Source organism: Gymnodraco acuticeps, unplaced genomic scaffold (assembly GCF_902827175.1).
Source record: "Gymnodraco acuticeps unplaced genomic scaffold, fGymAcu1.1, whole genome shotgun sequence".
Taxonomy (NCBI): Eukaryota; Metazoa; Chordata; class Actinopteri; order Perciformes; family Bathydraconidae; genus Gymnodraco; species Gymnodraco acuticeps.
In genome coordinates this window covers 543605-562328 of record NW_022990397.1, presented here as the reverse complement: position 1 = coordinate 562328, position 18724 = coordinate 543605, and the positions used below count along the sequence as shown (strand labels likewise).

The window sequence follows — 18724 nt, the reverse complement described above, 5'->3', positions numbered from 1 at the left end:
AAACAAAAACTACTAATACACTAATCTAACTCTATGGACAATGACAAAAGGATCTTACGCTGGAAGGCTTGGAACACACAAGACATTCTGGCAACGAGACAGGGGAAGACGAGAACTATATATACTAGACAGACAACACCAGGTGAAGACAATTAGACAATCACAACCGTGGGAAAACAGACAAGGCAGGAAACGTACTTTAGACACATGAGGGTAGACAAGACTATCAAAATAAAACAGGAACCTATCTAAACATAACATGAAACCTAAACTAGGGAACAATCTTAGCAGAGCCGTCTACGCACAACAGTACCCTCCCCTCTAGGGACGACACCTGACGGCCCTGGGACCTCCGGATGACACCTGTAGTAGTCCTCGATTAAGTCTTTGCCCACGATAAAACTGGACGGGACCCAGGACCGTTCTTCAGGACCGTAGCCCTCCCAATCAACCAGAAATTGACGACCTCGGCCTCGATTTCTCACTGACAGGAGACGTTTGACAGAGTACACCGGACCGCCATCAACAACACGGGGGGGGGGGGGGGGTTTGGAGGGTGGAACCAGGGGACTGTCCAGAACCGGCTTGATTCGGCTGACGTGGAACGTTGGATGAACCCGTAGTGACCTGGGCAGACGGAGACGGACAGATACAGGATTGATTATTTTAGTGACAGGAAATGGACCCACAAACCTTGGAGCGAGCTTCTTTGACAAGACCCTGAGTGGCAGATCCTTTGTGGACAACCACACCCGCTGCCCCGGTCTGTATGTAGGTGCCGCCCGCCGCCGTTGATCCGCCACCGTCTTCATCCGAGCCGAATTCCTCAGGAGGACCCGACGAGCTGCAGCCCAGACACGGTGGCATCTTCTGACTAAGGCGTGAGCAGATGGCACCACCACCTCCTTCTCAGTTTCTGAGAATAGAGGAGGCTGATAGCCAAAGACACAGTGAAAGGGAGACAGACCGGTAGCAGAGGTGGGCAAAGAGTTGCGTGCATACTCCACCCATGTCAGATGCTCGCTCCAGGTTGCAGGGTTCTGAGAAACCAGGCAGCGCAGGCACGTCTCCAGCTCCTGATTCAGCCGTTCCGTCTGTCCGTTGGACTGGGAATGATAACCTGAGGTGAGGCTGACGGAGGCTCCCAGGAGGGTGCAAAACTCCTTCCAGAACCTGGAGGAAAACTGAGGACCTCGATCCGACACAATGTCTCTGGGAATACCATGAATACGGACAACATGAGTCAATAACGCCTGAGCAGTCTCTTTAGCTGACGGCAACTTTGGCATGGCAATAAAATGGACCATCTTAGAGAACCTGTCCACTACAGTGAGGACAGTGGTGTTACCCTTGGATGGAGGAAGACCCGTGACAAAATCCAACGAAATGTCAGACCAGGGCCTGCTGGGAACAGGCAGAGGCTGCAGAAGTCCCATCTGTGATTTTGATGACGTCTTGTTCCTGACACAAACTACACAGGCAGCCACATATTCGGAGACATCCTTAACCAAGGAAGGCCACCAAAACCTCTGTCGAACGACGAATACGGTCCGCTTGACCCCTGGATGACAAGTGAGCAGTAATGTGTGAGACCAATGAATAACCTGTGACCGCATGGATTCAGGCACGAATAGCCTGTCCAATGGACAGCCACTAGGTTTCGGCCCCTCACCATTGACACGTTTCACCTGATCTACTATAGGCCATGTCACCACCCCAACCACACGGGAGAGTGGAAGGATTGGCTATGGATCCTTGGCCATGGGCTCTGGGTCATGGAGGCGTGAGAGGACGTCAGGTTTGCCATTCTTGGACCCAGGTCTGAAAGACAATGTAAAGTCAAAACGGTTAAAAAAAAATGTTGCCACCGGGCCTGGCGTGAGTTCAACCTCTTAGCTTTGCGGATGTATTGAAGGTTCTTGTGGTCGGTCCAAACCAAGAACGGCTGTGGCGCTCCCTCAAGCCAGTGCCTCCACTCCTCCAGAGCCATCTTGACTGCCAACAGCTCTCGGTTTCCGATGTCGTAGTTTCTCTCTGCGGGAGATAGTTTGCGAGACAAAAAGGCACAAGGATGCATCTTATGATCCCCAGCCGCTCTCTGTGAGAGAATGGCCCCCACCCCATCATTGGAGGCATCCACCTCCACAACAAACTGTCGTTGAGGATCAGGAACAGTCAGTATGGGAGCTGTGGTAAACCTTCTTTTTAACTCATTAAAAGCCTCCTCGGCCCTGAGGCCCCACACAAAGTTAACCCCTGGTGAGGTCAGTGCATGAAGGGGAGCAGCAGAGCTAAAGTTCCTAATAAATCGTCTGTAGAAGTTAGCAAACCCCAAAACCTGCTGTACCTTCTTCCTATTGGTGGGGGTGGCCCAGTCTGCCACTGCACTGACCTTTGCAGGGTCCATCAGGATTTGTCCAGGAGAAATGATGAACCCCAGGAATGAGACAGTTGATGCATGGAACTCACACTTCTCTGCTTTTACGAACAGGTGTTTATCCAGTAGGCGCTGTAGTACTTGGTGGACATGTTGCACATGAGCCTCCTTATCAGGAGAGAAGATTAAAATGTCATCCAAATACACAAAGACAAACACGTTAAAAAACTCCCTGAGTACATCATTGACCAGCGCCTGAAAAACTGCTGGGGCGTTAGTTAACCCGAAAGGCATTACGAGGTACTCGTAATGTCCTGTTGGGGTATTAAATCCAGTTTTCCACTCATCCCCCTCCCTTATTCTTACCAGATGATAAGCGTTGTGTAAATCCAGTTTTGTGAACACTTTAACATCCTGCAATAGGTCAAAAGCAGAGTCAATGAGAGGGAGGGGGTATCTGTTTTTTACCGTGATGTCATTCAGTGGACTGTAATCGAAGCAGGGATGGAGAGAACCATCTTTTTTCTTCACAAAGAAGAAGCCCGCTCCGGCAGGAGAGGAACACGGTCGGACGAGTCCTGCCTTGAGTGAGGTGTCGATGTAATCCTTCATGGACCCCTTTTCTGGAGCTGACAGGGAGTACAGACGGCCCTTGGGAATCGTGGATCCTGGCAACAAGTCTATAGCACAATCATAAGGCCGATGGGGTGGTAGTGCACTCGCCCTAGCTTTACTAAAGACTTCCTTTAGATCATGATAACATGTGGGGACCTTTGATAAATCAGGGTAATCAGAAAAATAGTCAGAAAGAGGTTCGTTGTGACAGTCTGCTTTAGAAGTGGAGATTTTCCTCAGTATCAACTTACTCTGATCGTGTACACACTTCTGTTTAGACAACATTCCCCACTCTTGTACTTTCCCTGACCGCCAATCAATGACAGGATTGTGCAAAAGTAACCAAGGGTAACCTAAAATGATCGGGTGTTGAGCTGATTTAAACACATGAAAAACTATGTTCTCAACATGAGTGTCATTGATTGTCATTTTTACAGGTGTGGTGCAATGAGTCACTGTGAATAGTAGGCGCCCATCTAACGCGTTCGCTTTTAACGGCGAAGGTAATGGCGTCAACGTCAGGTTAAGCCTAAGAGCTAGCTCTTTATCCAAAAAACTCTCATCGGCTCCAGAATCTACAAGTGCCCCCTGTTCAATAACCTGATTACCTTCACATAGCATAACTTGAGTTAATGTGCGTGGAGGGAAGTCAAAAAAGTCAGATTGGCTCACCAGTGTCTTCCCTTTCGGTGAGCCTGTTCTTTTACTGGACACATGGCTTGTTGATGCCCCTGTTGACCGCAGTAGAAACATCTTGCCTCCACTAGGCGGCGACGTCGTTCCTCCGGTGAGATTCTGGCCCTGCCGAGCTGCATCGGCTCCTCCGAGTCAATGGGGGGCGCTATGGCCTCTGAAGCAGGTGACGAGCCGAATGATGTCCTCCGGACAGGATGAACAGCTGTTGAGAACCCTCTGGTTCCGCTGGACGAAACGGCAGTCTTCTTTCTTTCTCTATCTCTCTCACACAGGGTCGGCGTCATGGGGGGTCATTCGCGGGCCATGCCCCCCCAAGTGAGTCACTGTGCCCCCCCAACGCAGGGTGGGCAAGCCTTATTGCCACTTTGCCGTTTTTTTTTTTTTTAATCATATAAGTTAAAACGTTTCCACCAAAAGTTTTTTGTGTGAAATACATCAGAAATAAAGAATACACATTTGTATTCTTTATTTATTCTTTATATGAAACACAGCCTGAGGTGAGCTCACTGCTGCTCTCTGATTGGTGTGTTGCTTGACCAATGACCCCGACTTTTGTTTTGTTATCATTACGTGGCTGTGTGTTTAGATGAAAGCCCGGTGGCGATCTGTCCATCTGTTACACTGATTATACAGTAAAGCCATCGAAAATAATATGATATACAGTACAGTACAAGTACATGGGTCTCTGTGTTTCATTCAAGCTCGGCGCTGTGTGTGTGGCACGAGCGCATTTTGTCAGTGCGCGAGCGGTAACGTGGAATATTGTTGTTAGCATCTGGTTAGCTAGCTATGCTAACGGATATAAAGAGCTGTTTCTACACCAAGGTGGAGGAGAGTCCTCTCCTGTCAGACTGAGAGGATCTTATAACGTCAGCTCAGTGAGGTAAGGAGTCTCTCAGTGTTTAGATAGTTCACTTTAGTGTAAGTTATCTCAGTGGGTCTCAAACGGTTTGGTGACCATTTATGTAAACAAGTATTTGCGAGGAATAGGCTACCTTTATATGATCATTATAGTCATTAAAGAATAAGAGAATAAATGAAAAACGGGTATGAAATACTATAGGACAATAACACAAGAATACCATTTAAAAGGGGAGTGATTAGTAAAATATCCATAAAGAAAAAGTAAATCTGTGTACAGTTCTGTTTCATATGGATGTTGAGAGATGTATCCATAGATCTCTTCATTTTGCTCTCAAAGTGCACCAGATTGATGCTTTTAACTTTAATATTTTAAAAATAATCTTCCCGGGGGAGCATGCCCCCGGACCCTCCTAGAGGAGGTTAGGTCCACACCCACCTAAAACATGTTCACATGGATAGGATACTAAATACATTTGCACACTTTTCATATGGTGGCCTATGTCCATATGTTTCTGTTTTGGTGGTCGTGCCATAACCGTGCATGTATGCACAGCTCATAGGTGCGCTATACAATAGCACTACACCCTGCAATGTGTGTGAAAGACAATACACTTTACAGCATGTTTTTTGAAATTGAAGTTGCGTTGGTGTTTGTGTGTTGGTTGTTGACGGCAGTATGTGCCCCCCCTTGGTAAATGATTTCCCCCCCATTTGATTTGTTCTAGAGCCGACCCTGCTCTCACAGATGCGATTGTCAATCTTAATAGCAGCCGCTACCATACTTTCTAAGTCTGTGGGAGGATCCATAAGCAATAAATGATCCTTAATTTTCTCTGATAGTCCGTTCCGAAATATGTCCCTTAAAGATCAAATGCAAAGCTTTTTGTATAATTGCCAGTACAATCGAAATCATTGACCTTTGTCATCGAGATTGCCCTGAGCCTTTAACAAATCGTATTAAATAATCTGATGACGGACTGTAAACAGAATAGCTAAAATTTTAACAAACTAAATAACTCAGTTTCCTCTAATCATTAACCCATGTTTGTATCATGGAGTTAACTCCGTGTGTTGCTGCTAGCATACATAACACCTGACGTGGAAACGTTACTCGTGGATGGGGCTACAGAGCTGCTAGAAAGACGGTCGAACCCGGTACATTCCTCCGTCTGCATGCGGTGCACTTTTGCTAAATGTTTAGACAAATTGCTCGTGCTTACATGCTAAACTCTAATTGCTTATGGTAACAAGTATTCTCCACATCGAGACGGGTAAAGTTTAACCACACCTCGGAGCGCGTTCTCTCCGCCATCTCCGCAGTGTGCTCCGCTGCATGTAGCAGCTGCGTGTGTGTAAACTGCCCCGCCCCCTCGCACACAGGCGGGGGAGAGATCTCGTCTGATCGAAAATACATCATAGACGCATTTGTTGTCTTTGCATATTAGAAACGAGTTGGCGACACTAGGACTGCGATATAACGTTTTTTAGCAATAATACATGACATATATAAATGTACTGTATGCATTCAAAAGTGCTGAATAAATGTTTTATGGACCCATAATAGTGATTATTATTTAAGTTAAGTTTTGCCATAATCATGTCTATTTCCATAATCAGGTAGCTGAACAACATTGGTAAAAAATGTATACATTATATATATATATTTCTATTAATCATTTTCGGCCTTTCGGCATTCGGTTTTCGGCCAACTGTTTCCTATTTTCGGTATCGGTTTCGGCCAAGAATTTCCCATTCGGTGCACCCCTACTATAGACTAAAAGCTTTAGGAATCCAAACTATAACATATAAGTACCCTGTATCAAGATTGATGCAAAACAAGTGAAATTTGACCTTTTTAGAGAGGTTTAGAAAAATAAAGTCCAGGCGGACTCACCTCACAAGGACGAGGTGGATGGGAATTTGTTCAATGCCTAGTTGTTCATCCTCACAGCTGTTGAGGATGAGCCGCAGCATCAGGTAATGCGATGCACCGCCTCCGCCATGTCGCTGATTTGGGTGTCGACCGAGGCTTGGAGTTCATGTTGCTGCTCCGCCAGGTCCCTTACTGCCTGGGTGTATGACAGAGAACTTCTCCTCATGATGGTGTAGACGTTCGCCCTGAAGTCGTATCGCTGTTTTAACTGGTTCTGCATCTGCTAATTCCATGTTTTGGCCAGATTGTACTGTTAGGGCTGTACAAGGGCGTGGAATCAAATGCACGATGCAGAGACAAACAAAGTATCAAAATAAAGTGTTTTAATGTAGACAGGTCATAACACACTGAATACATAAAGCAACAAAACAAAAACTACTAATACACTAATCTAACTCTATGGACAATGACAAAAGGATCTTACGCTGGAAGGCTTGGAACACACAAGACAATCTGGCAACGAGACAGGGGAAGACGAGAACTATATATACTAGACAGACAACACCAGGTGAAGACAATTAGACAATCACAACCGTGGGAAAACAGACAAGGCAGGAAACGTACTTTAGACACATGAGGGTAGACAAGACTATCAAAAATAAAACAGGAACCTATCTAAACATAACATGAAACCTAAACTAGGGAACAATGTTAGCACAACAGCGGAGCTGTGAGAAGCTTTATAAGAGCTAAGTCAGTCAGCTAAGAAAAATCATGTCAACAATGTGCTTATAATTACTCTCACAGAATAGTTTATTAAAGGTGGGGTAGGTAAGTTTGAGAAACCGGCTCGAGATACACTTTTTGTTATATTCCATGGAATGCTCTTAACATCCCGATAGCAATGAATATCTTAAGTGCTTTGACAAAAAATCCATAAAAAAATTTCATCTGTGGAACCCGTAATACTATAAAAAGTACAACCAATCCGTTTAGCCGGGCCGGCTAAACGGATTGGATTGCCGCCCTGTCTGTCAGCCTTCCATCTCGTGCACGCACAAATGTATCTCGTGCCCTCATTGGGCGTGCATTGCAGCAGTACTTCAATGACTCGCCAGCAACAGGCGGCCACTTTCACCAGTCTGCTGACGTCATGTGCGCGTTCATGTGTGTTGGAGGAGGTGCTCTGTAAGGAAGTCTGAAGGAAGGGGCGGATTCTTTTCGACTGTGTACTTTCAAATTTTAGTGCACTCGAGCCGGTTTCTGAAACTTACCTACCCCACCTTTAAGTGCTTTGACAACAAATCCATACAAAAATGTCATCTGTGGAAGCCGTAGTACTGTAAAAAGCACGACCAATCAATAGCCCGGCTAAAATGACTGGATGGCCTACCTGCCTGTCAGCCTTCCATCTGAGCACAAACTTATCTCGTGCCCTCATTGGTCATGTGCGCGTTCGTGTGTGTTGGAGGAGGGGCTCTGTAAGGAAGTGGCAGATTTCTTCTGGCTGCGTATTTTCAAATTCTAGCGCACTCCAGCTGGTTTCTCCAAAATTACCTACCCCACCTTTAATGTGCACTGTCCCTATTAAATCAACTTATAAATAAATTATAGATGGCTAACGTAATTTAGCTAACAAGTTTGTTAGATAGCTAGCTAGCTTAAAAAATAGATAGCTAACGTTCGCTAGCTGAGTAGCACACTCACAGGTTAATTGAGTCGGTATAGGTCAGCTTGTTGTGTGAACAATGTGGACCTTTGTCCAGCCTTCTGGCAGTGAGAGCAACTGTCCACATAAGCTTTAGTATTTAGTCCAACCGAACACATTTTTTGGTATATAAAAATGACTAAATCCGTGTTTAGGCTATAGAGTGCTTTAGAGAAGGTATTCAACCACACCAGGTGAGACTAGAAATAGGAGTTTTATTTGGTTAAGCCTTTAGCAATGTTACATCGTAGACTTGTTTGGTACTGAAGGTGAAATTAGCATCAAGCAAAGACAAACAAAACCAAAGAGGAAGGAAGAAAGTTCTGACTGTTGGCTCAAGAGATTGGGAGAGGGGATCTGTGGAATTAGAGGAAGCCATCTGACATTTTAGGGGAAATGAAGCATTGGTGTAATCTAGCTCAGCAAACAGGGTTTTATGAGGAACCAAAATTAAAAATGCGGGAGAAGAAATGGAGGAAATACAAATGATAAGATTATATTTGTGTGTGTGGCACGTGGAAACTAATGCTATCACAGATGGAACAATCTAACATGCTGTCATTTTAGCAGAAAAGAGGAGCAATGGCACATATAGTCCAGGGTAACATTACCAGAGTGGGATACATAGTGTATGTGTGTGTACAGTATACACGCTCACATCACTGTACACACACACACACTCCATATGTGGGAGTTGCCTACACAGTTTCACAATGTGTGTTTGACAGCAAACAAACACAAAGTAACATCAACACTGACCAAATGACCTTACAACGGCCAAATGACAGCAGATGTGTTTGATCGTTTCTCAAATTACTGATATTATAAGACCAGAAATATCTGTATAATTGTGCCTTGATAAGTCGAGTTCTGTATGATCACCTATATAGTGTCTAATATTTGGTTAGTGAGGGTTAAGGAGGGCCCTTTCACCTTAAAAACTGTAATTAAAAAATAATTGCCTCCTTCTCTGTTTCTACAAATATCAGACCCTGTGAGGGAAGCTTTTAATAATGCATGCATAAAGGAACAATCTGCAAATGACTGCACAATTTCAAATAGCAAGGCGTAACTTTGTGTTTTTTTTTCTACTTTTACTTTTTTCATCCTCTTCGCTCATATAAACTTAAATTTGTAATTAAAAATGGTTGAATTGATGAATGAGTTCAAAAGGAAGTACAATCTAACCCCAGAAATCACCTAACATCTTCACAGCCCAAACTAATCTAAGACGTAATTTCGGCAATGCAAAGACCACCTTAAGCTGCACACAGATCAAATGTAGCTGTCAGTGGCTCACAGGGAGTTCCATCTTTATCTAAAACAGGTGCTGCTGTGTATCACTCTGCAGACAGCTGTACTAATTGTGATGTGAAAGACAATACGTTGAATTTCACTCTGAAGACAAGAGCCTTGTGACCTTGTGACCAGTGCGCTATGACACTCATTGGTAAGACTCCAACAAATTAAATGCAGGCATCTGTTTTCAAACCGTCAAACCAATAATAAAGTCACTTATCTACTGAAATGAAAGCCCATATTGCTTTTTAATCAGTGTATCATTATCATATTCATACAATTTGAGTGTGGAGGAACAGTTAGAGTTAAACTGCATGATCAGTGTCAGATTGCACCTGTGCCATGTATATTAATCACTTATAGTTAACATGTGATTTAAAGTCTAAACCAACATTACAACAACAAAAAAGGCTTATCCTTATTATCTGTCAACTATTATCCGCCCTACACTGTGCTTTCATTTCTCTTACTGCTGTTGCTGCTATGAGAGCTGCATTTCATAACAGGGCTCAATACATATGTATCTTATCTAAAAACAATTGACAACCCAGGACTTCTCTAGAAACCTTGGAAACCTTCAAAGTGAACGCATATTAATCACAACTATAAACCAAACGTCCTCCCGTAATTCCAGGGTGGATGTTTAACATGAATTGAATGGTATTGAAAAGCCAAAGAAAGAGACAAGAGCCATGTGTTACACTGACTGGAGACCACTGGACATCAATAAGAACCATCACTACCTCCACCATAACTCCCACAATGCACTGGTTCGTGAGGTGAAAACAGAGGAAAGGCACTTAAGGCACACAGGAGTGTGAGATAGTTCAAGTAAATACTAGTATATTAAACTTGTGATTAATAACAGAATATTATCGCAGTTAACGTGATCACACTTTTAATTGATTGACAGCGCTATTTATCTGATCTTATCCATTACATTACATTGCATTTAGCTGACGCTTTTATCCAAAGCGACTTACAATAAGTGCATTCGACCAAGAAGATACAAACTTGAAGAAAACAGAATCATATAAGTACATCAGGTTTCATAGAGTCAAAACATTTAAAGTGCTACTCAACTGGCTTTAGATAAGCCAGTCCTTTATTAGTATATAAGTGCTTTGTTAGTAAATCTATCGCTCGAAGTGGAGTCGAAAGAGATGAGTTTTCAGTCTGCGCCGGAAGGTGTGTAAGCTTTCTGCTGTCCTGATGTCAATGGGGAGCTCATTCCACCATTTTGGAGCCAGGATAGCAAACCCACGTGTTTTTGCTGATGGGAACTTGGGTCCCCCTCGCAGTGCGGGTGCAGCGAGCTGTTTGGCTGATGCAGAGCGGAGTGCACGTGCTGGGGTGTACGGTTTAACCATGTCCTGGATGTAGGAAGGGCCAGATCCATTCGCAGCATGGTACGCAAGTACCAGTGTCTTGAAGTGGATTCTAGCAGTTACTGGAAGCCAGTGAAGGGAGCGGAGGAGCGGTGTGGTGTGGGAAAACCCTATCTTGGTTTGATGTATCCCCATTTCAACAGGTCATACACATTTGGATATATTGCATGATTTAAGCACAGCACTATGGTCTAAGTGACATAATTCAGTGTGTCCACAGCCATGCTTTGAATATGAGTAGAATGGATTTTTGGCTGGGTTTGTCATTACTATGGGTAAGGGGGATTGCAGTTCATTTTAGCCCCCCAGCATGATGCCTAAACAGCGGTAAGTGAATGTGACAATGAGACCCCGGGGTGGCTAGAGACAGTTTTGGCCTTGTGTGTGTGTGTGTGTGTGTGTGTGTGTGTGTATATGTGTGTGTGTGTGTGTGTGTGTGTGTGTGTGTGTGTGTGTGTGTGTGTGTGTGTGTGTGTGTGTGTGTGTGTGTGTGTGTGTGTGTGTGTGTTTGTTTACATGTGCCACCATGTCTGTGTGTGCATACAAAGGGAAGAAGTGGAGCACATATGAAACGATTCATGAACACTGCTCACTGCAGGTCGTGACTCCTCTGATGTTACTGGCATGGGATGTGTGCCCTTTATATTATTGCCAGATTCATCATGGACCATAAAGTAAGACATTAATCAGAGGGGTTATAGAGGGGATATCTGTGGATGTGCAGTATTATAATGTATCCCACAAAACAATGTAAGGTCGAATGTGTGTTATCTTTTTGTATAAAAGCTGTAGGTAATTTCACTTAAATATTAAAGGGGGAGCATATATTTAAGAATCTAAATATATAGTCAAGCACTACATTTGGATTAAATGTATGGTCAATTAAAGAAGATGGATTAAAACATGGATTGATTGAACTTCATTTTCATTTCAGGGAATTTGAAAAAACAACATAAAAATGCATAAAAGTACACAGACAAAACACATAAATGACATTATTAGCTTGATCAGTACATAAATAGTGACCGGGCCTTGAAAAAAGGTTCATATTAAGGGTAATTTTGGCTGAAACTTAATCATTGTTTTCCTTTATGAAATGTTTTTATGTTAACAGGTTACTCATCTATTGTGCCACACCAGCTAATCTCATTTCAAATGAAATACTTGTTGTGTTTATTGTCAGTTGGACTCAAAAATAAAAGTTTAAGACCATATCTGTTACGGCAAAAGGCTTTCAACATCGTTCCTCTAAATTTTACACTAAAGTAAAAAAAACATCCTATTGATATTTATTTGCTCTTCTTTTTATGTGCATTGTATTTGATGTTGAGGTAATCCGAAAGTAAGAGGAAGTAATCAGATTACACTACTTTTATATTTTGATACTTAGATTACGTTACTGATTAACCCCAATCCTGAAAATAAAGAAATGTCACCTCAGCTATGTCTCTTCACCACACATGTTGGAGCACTCACCCAGAGTCCCCTGGCCGACGCCCCTCCCTGTCCCTCTGGCCCCCCCTGTCCCCGGCGTGTGTGCAGACAGGCGGGGTGATCCCTCAGGACGGGGCCTCTTGTTTTGTCAACTCCTGTGAAGCCCAACGTATTTTACAACAAAACACAGAGCGGCCTATCATCAGCAAAATGTCAGCCCTCGGCTCACTCCTTCGTCACCCAGAGGAGGATCAGGTTACCTTTACACTATGCGACACTATGCGACCCATTAACTCAGAATAGAAACATTCTCAGCACCGGTATTTGCTAAGACAATGACATTGATAAGAGACAAGCCGCGCTCGTGGCTCCTGACAGAAGTGAGTGTACGGTTACATGTGGCTCCTCAACAGAGTTCAGGGCGGTGTGCTCTTACCCTCTGCTGGTCCCAGCGGGATGCAAAGACACCTGCAGGTCAATCAGCATCAGCACACATGCACACTCTTTAAATTAGGACTGCTTTAACAGGGGGGGGGTTGCAGAAGTTAACATGTCAAAGGGATTAATGATAAAATATTTAGGAGATGTAGTCCTGTGGATGTCAGTGGCAAGAGCAAAGGAGTAAAGTTGGTCTGATCACCTCCTCTGAAGGACATCAAACAAGAACGGAAGGACCTGCCTTATATGGCGGGATGGACTTAGATGTTTAGATCTATCCATCTATCTACAACAAGCTAGCAAAAAATGGCTATCTATTTATATATAAGTTAAAGTGGACCCATCATGCTATATTTGAATAATATATTGTAGGGCCATACCTATATAAAACATGTCTGTGAAGTTTTTTTTTCAAAATACCAAACAGATCATGCATTTTAGCCATGCCTCATTTCGCTCTATTTGCTCTTTTCCAGCCCTGTTTTTGCAAGGGCTGATTCTGCTTTTGTGGCAGACTACAGCGCCACTTACAGGCCTGGCATATGTACTACAGCGTCTCCAGCGCTTTCGAGCGGTCTCTCATTCCCCTGATAGGTGGAGAGTTGCCCATATAGGCGGAGCACCCCTTTTCTGACGTCAGAAAAATTCAAATCTGTATCAGTCTGTATCAGATCCGTTGCAGCCCCGTTTTTAGAAATGTGGGTATGGAGGAAAAGAGAGAGGGTTGTGTTTTCTGACACTTGGTGAGTTCCCTGACCGGGGACACATATTCATGTATAAAAGACGTACAAAAGTGCATTTTGCATGATAGGTCCCCTTTAACGTTTGCTATTTACCTAGTTAGCTAGCTTACATTAACTACCCATATTACAAGATAGCTATCTTGCTAGCAAATGTTAGCTATGGCTAAATTGGTGGCTCTTGTCATTTAAATTGGGATTATTGTTTTACACCCTATGGTTAAACATGCACTCTGGACCTGTGTCTATCAGGCAGTAAAAATAGTTATCAAAACATGGTTGACATGATTTTTTTAATCTGACCGGCTGCTCTCCTACAGCCAGCAGCTCCTTGCAGCTCCAAATATCGCTGTAAATATTGGTAATCTAAATCGATAGTTTATCGCTTTTTATTTAATAACAGTTCATTCAAAAGCTTGAAAATAGTTTCTTTGGCAAGTAAAAGTTGAAAAAGCTGGCGATGCTATGCAATGTAATAGCAATACGCGCTTTATTGCGGAAGTAACGACAGCGCCCTAAAGCAGGCTAAACATTAGGTGAATATAAACATACCATTTGTAACTGTGAGTTTAGACCTTGCCACTGATCAACACACGGTTTCTACTTCCTTTTATGCTTTTTACAAGTTTGTTATCTGTGTTTTGGAAGGAAGCTGAAGATGACTGGTTGTGTTGGGCTTCCCACACATTTATGAGCCAATCAAGGAGCCAGCAGAGTTAGCACGGCCGCAGGCATTCATGTTTTAAATTTCAAGGTTTCAATTAGCACTTTTTAAAATGCATGCAACTACTCTGATTTAAGCGTTATCTCATCATCTATATCTCAGAATAGAAAATAAAAGCCCATTCCCGAATAGAGTTGATATAGGGCTTTAATATCTTACTCTAAATTACTCATTGTAATTTAGATCCTACATTAAATGACCCCCGACAGTTATGACAGTATTTCAGAGGCGAGTCATTTCTTCACAACAGCTCCACATTTTCGGGAATACTGTATTTTAAACTATAGGACTTCAGTTCCACTCTGCAGAATGGACCACAGCACATGCCCTACAGTAACCTTTTTCCATCTCCTTCTCAATTCTCGATACCAACACCCCAGCCTGCTACAGCAAACCCAGCCCGTTTCCCATTGGTTAGCCCCAAGGCACAGAGGAGCATATCTGTAGCCAACCTTGACGTGCTAAACTAGGACGCTGAAGGGGACAGAAATGGGAGGAGAAGCAGGGGAGCGAGAAGGAGACGAGAGAGAGGGGAAAAAAGGTAATGAAAGGATGGTGGAAGAGTGGCGGAAATACGGAAGTGAGGATGGAGAGCAGAGAAGGGGACAAAGTAAGGATAGGCGAAGAGGGAAGGTGGAGAGTAAAAAGGAGGGAGAGAATAGGGGGAGATTTGTACTCTGCGCCTGGTCTCCATCTCCTCCATTCTCTGCTTGAAAACAGGAAAAATCAATACACCCACAGTCTAGTGTATCCCCACATGAACTGGATCATTAAAAATATATAATCAAAACACCCCAGCGTCATCTTTCATCACTATATCCATCATGTGAACGGGCATGGATGCGGGTATGTCACCAACGTGCCTATAACAATGTAATAACCCAATCAATGGCCTTCTAATTATTTCAGTGCCTCGGTTAATTGTCCAGTTAAAGTGGTCTTTCAGCCTTGACTCTCAGAGAGGCGCCAGAGACAGGATGCTTGTTAACAGATGCACACAGCAGAACCGGGCTGTTGTAATAAGAATATCTGACTTCTTAGCTTCACAACTCAATCCAACTCAGGGTCGCAGTGTTGCCTAGTAACGATGGCACACTACTGACCTTATCTATGTGGTCATAAAAATGTATGAAGGAGCCCCCCCTCCTCATTCCTCGCCTTCAAACCTCCTCCCTGCCTTCCTACAACCACACCACCACCCTCTCCTCCTCTCTGAGTAGCACCTAGCCAGGGGGCGAGCACCCTCTGCGCTCCTTCCCCTGCAGGGCAGCTCTGCGGTGGGTGTTATCTGCTATCCCTGTATTTTATTAAGGCGAGGAAACATGTACACTTTTGCAAAAAACACAATGCGCTTTTGTGCACTGTACGCTCGAGGTACACGCACGCAGAACACAACAGATACAGCGCTAGTGGGCGGGCGGTGGAAGGCTGGAAGGATGCAGATTGCATGCTATGAAACTGATAGATAGCTGTAAGAACAGAGGGACACAGTGAAGCGCAAAGGAGACTCAATCGCACACCGCAAGGTGAGTCTGTGCACCAGCCTTCATGAGAATATCACTTCAGAGTGGAATCATGCTCTGCAGAAACATGGCAGACTGTGAGGAAATACAGTAAGATAACCTCTGCAGTGAGCTTCAGACATGCTGTGTTTGTGAAAGCAATTTGCCAGTGAGATATGAGATGCATATGATCTCTATCTTCTCATGAGTCCTAAGAGACAGCTTCTCTAATTGGCTATCACCTTGGAGATACCCATCCTAATGAGGAAACTAACTCCAGGTGCTGCACCTGATATAACCCCTGAGAGGCACAGGGGGAGTGTGACACATACTGTATACACACACACCTGCTCCATCTGTCTGCTTTACAATTAGCACCGTCAGGCCTTGCTACTGTTTGTCACGATGTTCACCGCAAAGTCAAAGCACAGATCTGAAAACTGCTTCTATGTAATTTATTCAACAGTGGTTACTAAACAACGAAGCAGAGACAAAGCTGTTCAGTTCTTTGCAAACAAAACATTGAAGTGTTTTTTATTTAAGCAACATTTCTACAAGTCAACATCTATAGCTATTGTTATACAAATGAGAGAAACAGTCAGACATGCAAGGGACAGAGGTGGAATGTAACCAAGTACATTTACTCAAGTACAATTATAAGGTACTTGTACTTTACTTGAGTATTTCCACTTCCTGCTACTTAATACTTTCACTTCCACATCTCAGACTAAATGATTGTACTTTATACTTCACTACATGTATGTGACAGCTTTAGTTATCACTTACTTTCTACAAATTCAGATTATTACAAAATATAACTAATAAATGTGTATGTATTATTATTAGGGCCGGGACTTTAACGCGTTAATTAAGATTAATTAATTACACAAACATTAACGCGTTAAAAAAATTAACGCATTTTAATCGCACTTATTTTTGCACCGCGGAACGTTTCTCACTGGATGAGTTTCAGGCGTACCGATTATACTGGAGCACCAACTAACGTTCATGACTTCAGACAACAACAAACCACAGTGAACAACAGTGGGAAATGTTGTTTTAAAAAACGGACTGATGGAAGCGTCGATAAGAGCACGGTTGTGTGCAAATTATGCAAAAAGGAATTCGCATATCACCGCAGCACATCAAGCCTCAAGTATCACCTCAATGCAAAACATATAGCAGCTAGCGTGGAAGCTAGCGTGGACGTTAGCCTCTTTTATCGCGTTCACACCAAAAAGAGCTGGTACTAAAATTAGTTCATGAGAACCTTTTTACCCCCACTTTCGTACGGCTCTCTTGTGAGAAAAGAGCTATATGTCTGATTGGCTGGGTGGATTGCAAACCACGCCCCGTAAAACTCCCAAAAAGTTTTGTGAAGCCGCCATTTTATTATCCTCGCATTAGCATTAGCCCAGCGCAGAAACGCAGAGACTAACTTATGGCAACACAAAATAAAACATGGGAGCGGTGGAGATGAGGAGGTGTCGGCGTTCTGGCAATTTACAGTCCCCAACTCCGGGGACTTCCGGCCGGGGACTTTGGGCGGCAGTATACGCCGTTTGCGGCCTGCCAGTAAACCCAAAGCAGAAGAAGAAGAAGTGACGTCAGCGGCTTCATTTGCCTAATCCACCCCCAGGTTCAAAGAGTTCTCATGAACTAAATTCTCATGAACCTTTGTGGGAAAAGTACTGCGGTGTGAATGCGCCTAATGGTATACTAAAATCCATGTGAAAAAAATTGCTTCTCACTGTTCTTAGGTCAAATATTTATATGTGATTAAAAATGCGATTAATTTCGATTAATTAATTACATAGCCTCTAATTAATTAGATTAATTTTTTTAATCGAGTCCCGGCCCTAATTATTATAGATGACTATTATTATAACTTTGACTCTGATAAATGTAACAACCCAGCAGTATATGAAGCAGTGGGAATGAGCTTTTCCTTTCTAGTTGTGACATTAAAGTGGGGACACCTTAATGCGTCAATGTGCCAACATATATTCATAGTTTTGTTTACTTCCGGTACTTGAGGCATATCTCAATGTAAATGCTCACAAAACCTAAAGAACACAATACAGGAAATGGAAAACCCCCCCAAAGAGTAAAAGGCCTCTTTAATAAAGTACAAAATCAAACTTTATCAACCACTGACAAAGAGATAATACCTAGGATGACCTCAGATGGACTGTCACAGGGTCAAAGACACACCACAGTTTTTTCTGTTGGGCAGACTATTTAACAACAGCTGCATTAAGCCGACAGCAGCACTAACAGAGCACTATCTGTTGACAAACTGCATCTCAATAATGAGGACGGCCACAGCCTGCCACTACTACATCTGCTCTGAGGCACCGGCGCATCAGGTGGGCCCGGTGGTATTTGAACAAACACAGACGGCATATGTTTGTGTGTGTAAGCGTGAGAGTAACTAGGGACACTGGTGAGGGCATGAGTAGTGCCTTGAGGCGAGGAGCAGAAGGGGTGGCAGGGTTAGACGCTAGCCTCTATGAATCATCTACGTGTCACTAATGCTTTTCCTATGAATGAGCAAACAGATACAGATACACTGCAGAGAGGCAACCACCATGGGGGGAGAGAAAGTGTGAGCAGCCTGTGAGACAAGCATCCTTAGTCAGTATACTGTCTGAGCAGTGAGCATACAGTTACAAGTAATTGATGTAAAAGACAACAAACTAAATCAAAAGCAGCTGTCTTTTATGTGTCTGTGTGTGGATGTGCAGTGATGTACCCACACACCTGTTGTCTGGCTCGTCCCTCTCATCTTATTCAGGCTCCTCATTTGGGCTGCGCTCCTGCAGCTTGGGAATATGTACACCTTGTTAGGAGGTTGACAGCTCTGGCAGGGGGAGAGACGGGGAAGTAGCTTGTTATGAAGAACAGGCTAACTATATGCAGGCATGGGGAGTAACGGATTACATGATACGGGATAAAATAATCAAGACACACACAAAATATTGTTTTTCCTAACAGTTACATTACTGTTACATTTATAAGCCTGACAGTATGTAAATCCAGCATTTGCTGAGTGAACACACAAAT

General features: G+C 43.5%; 1 protein-coding gene across 1 annotated transcript in view; it reads right to left on the bottom strand.

The window, feature by feature from the left end:
• dscamb (Down syndrome cell adhesion molecule b) overlaps nt 1-18479 on the bottom strand; it is a 178907-nt gene extending 160428 nt beyond the window's left edge. Inside the window, 1 exon segment of the mRNA XM_034224586.1 lies at nt 18422-18479. Within this exon segment, the coding sequence (XP_034080477.1) occupies nt 18422-18464 (43 nt within the window). The 5' untranslated portion in view covers nt 18465-18479.
• Nucleotides 18480-18724: the final 245 nt, after the last annotated feature.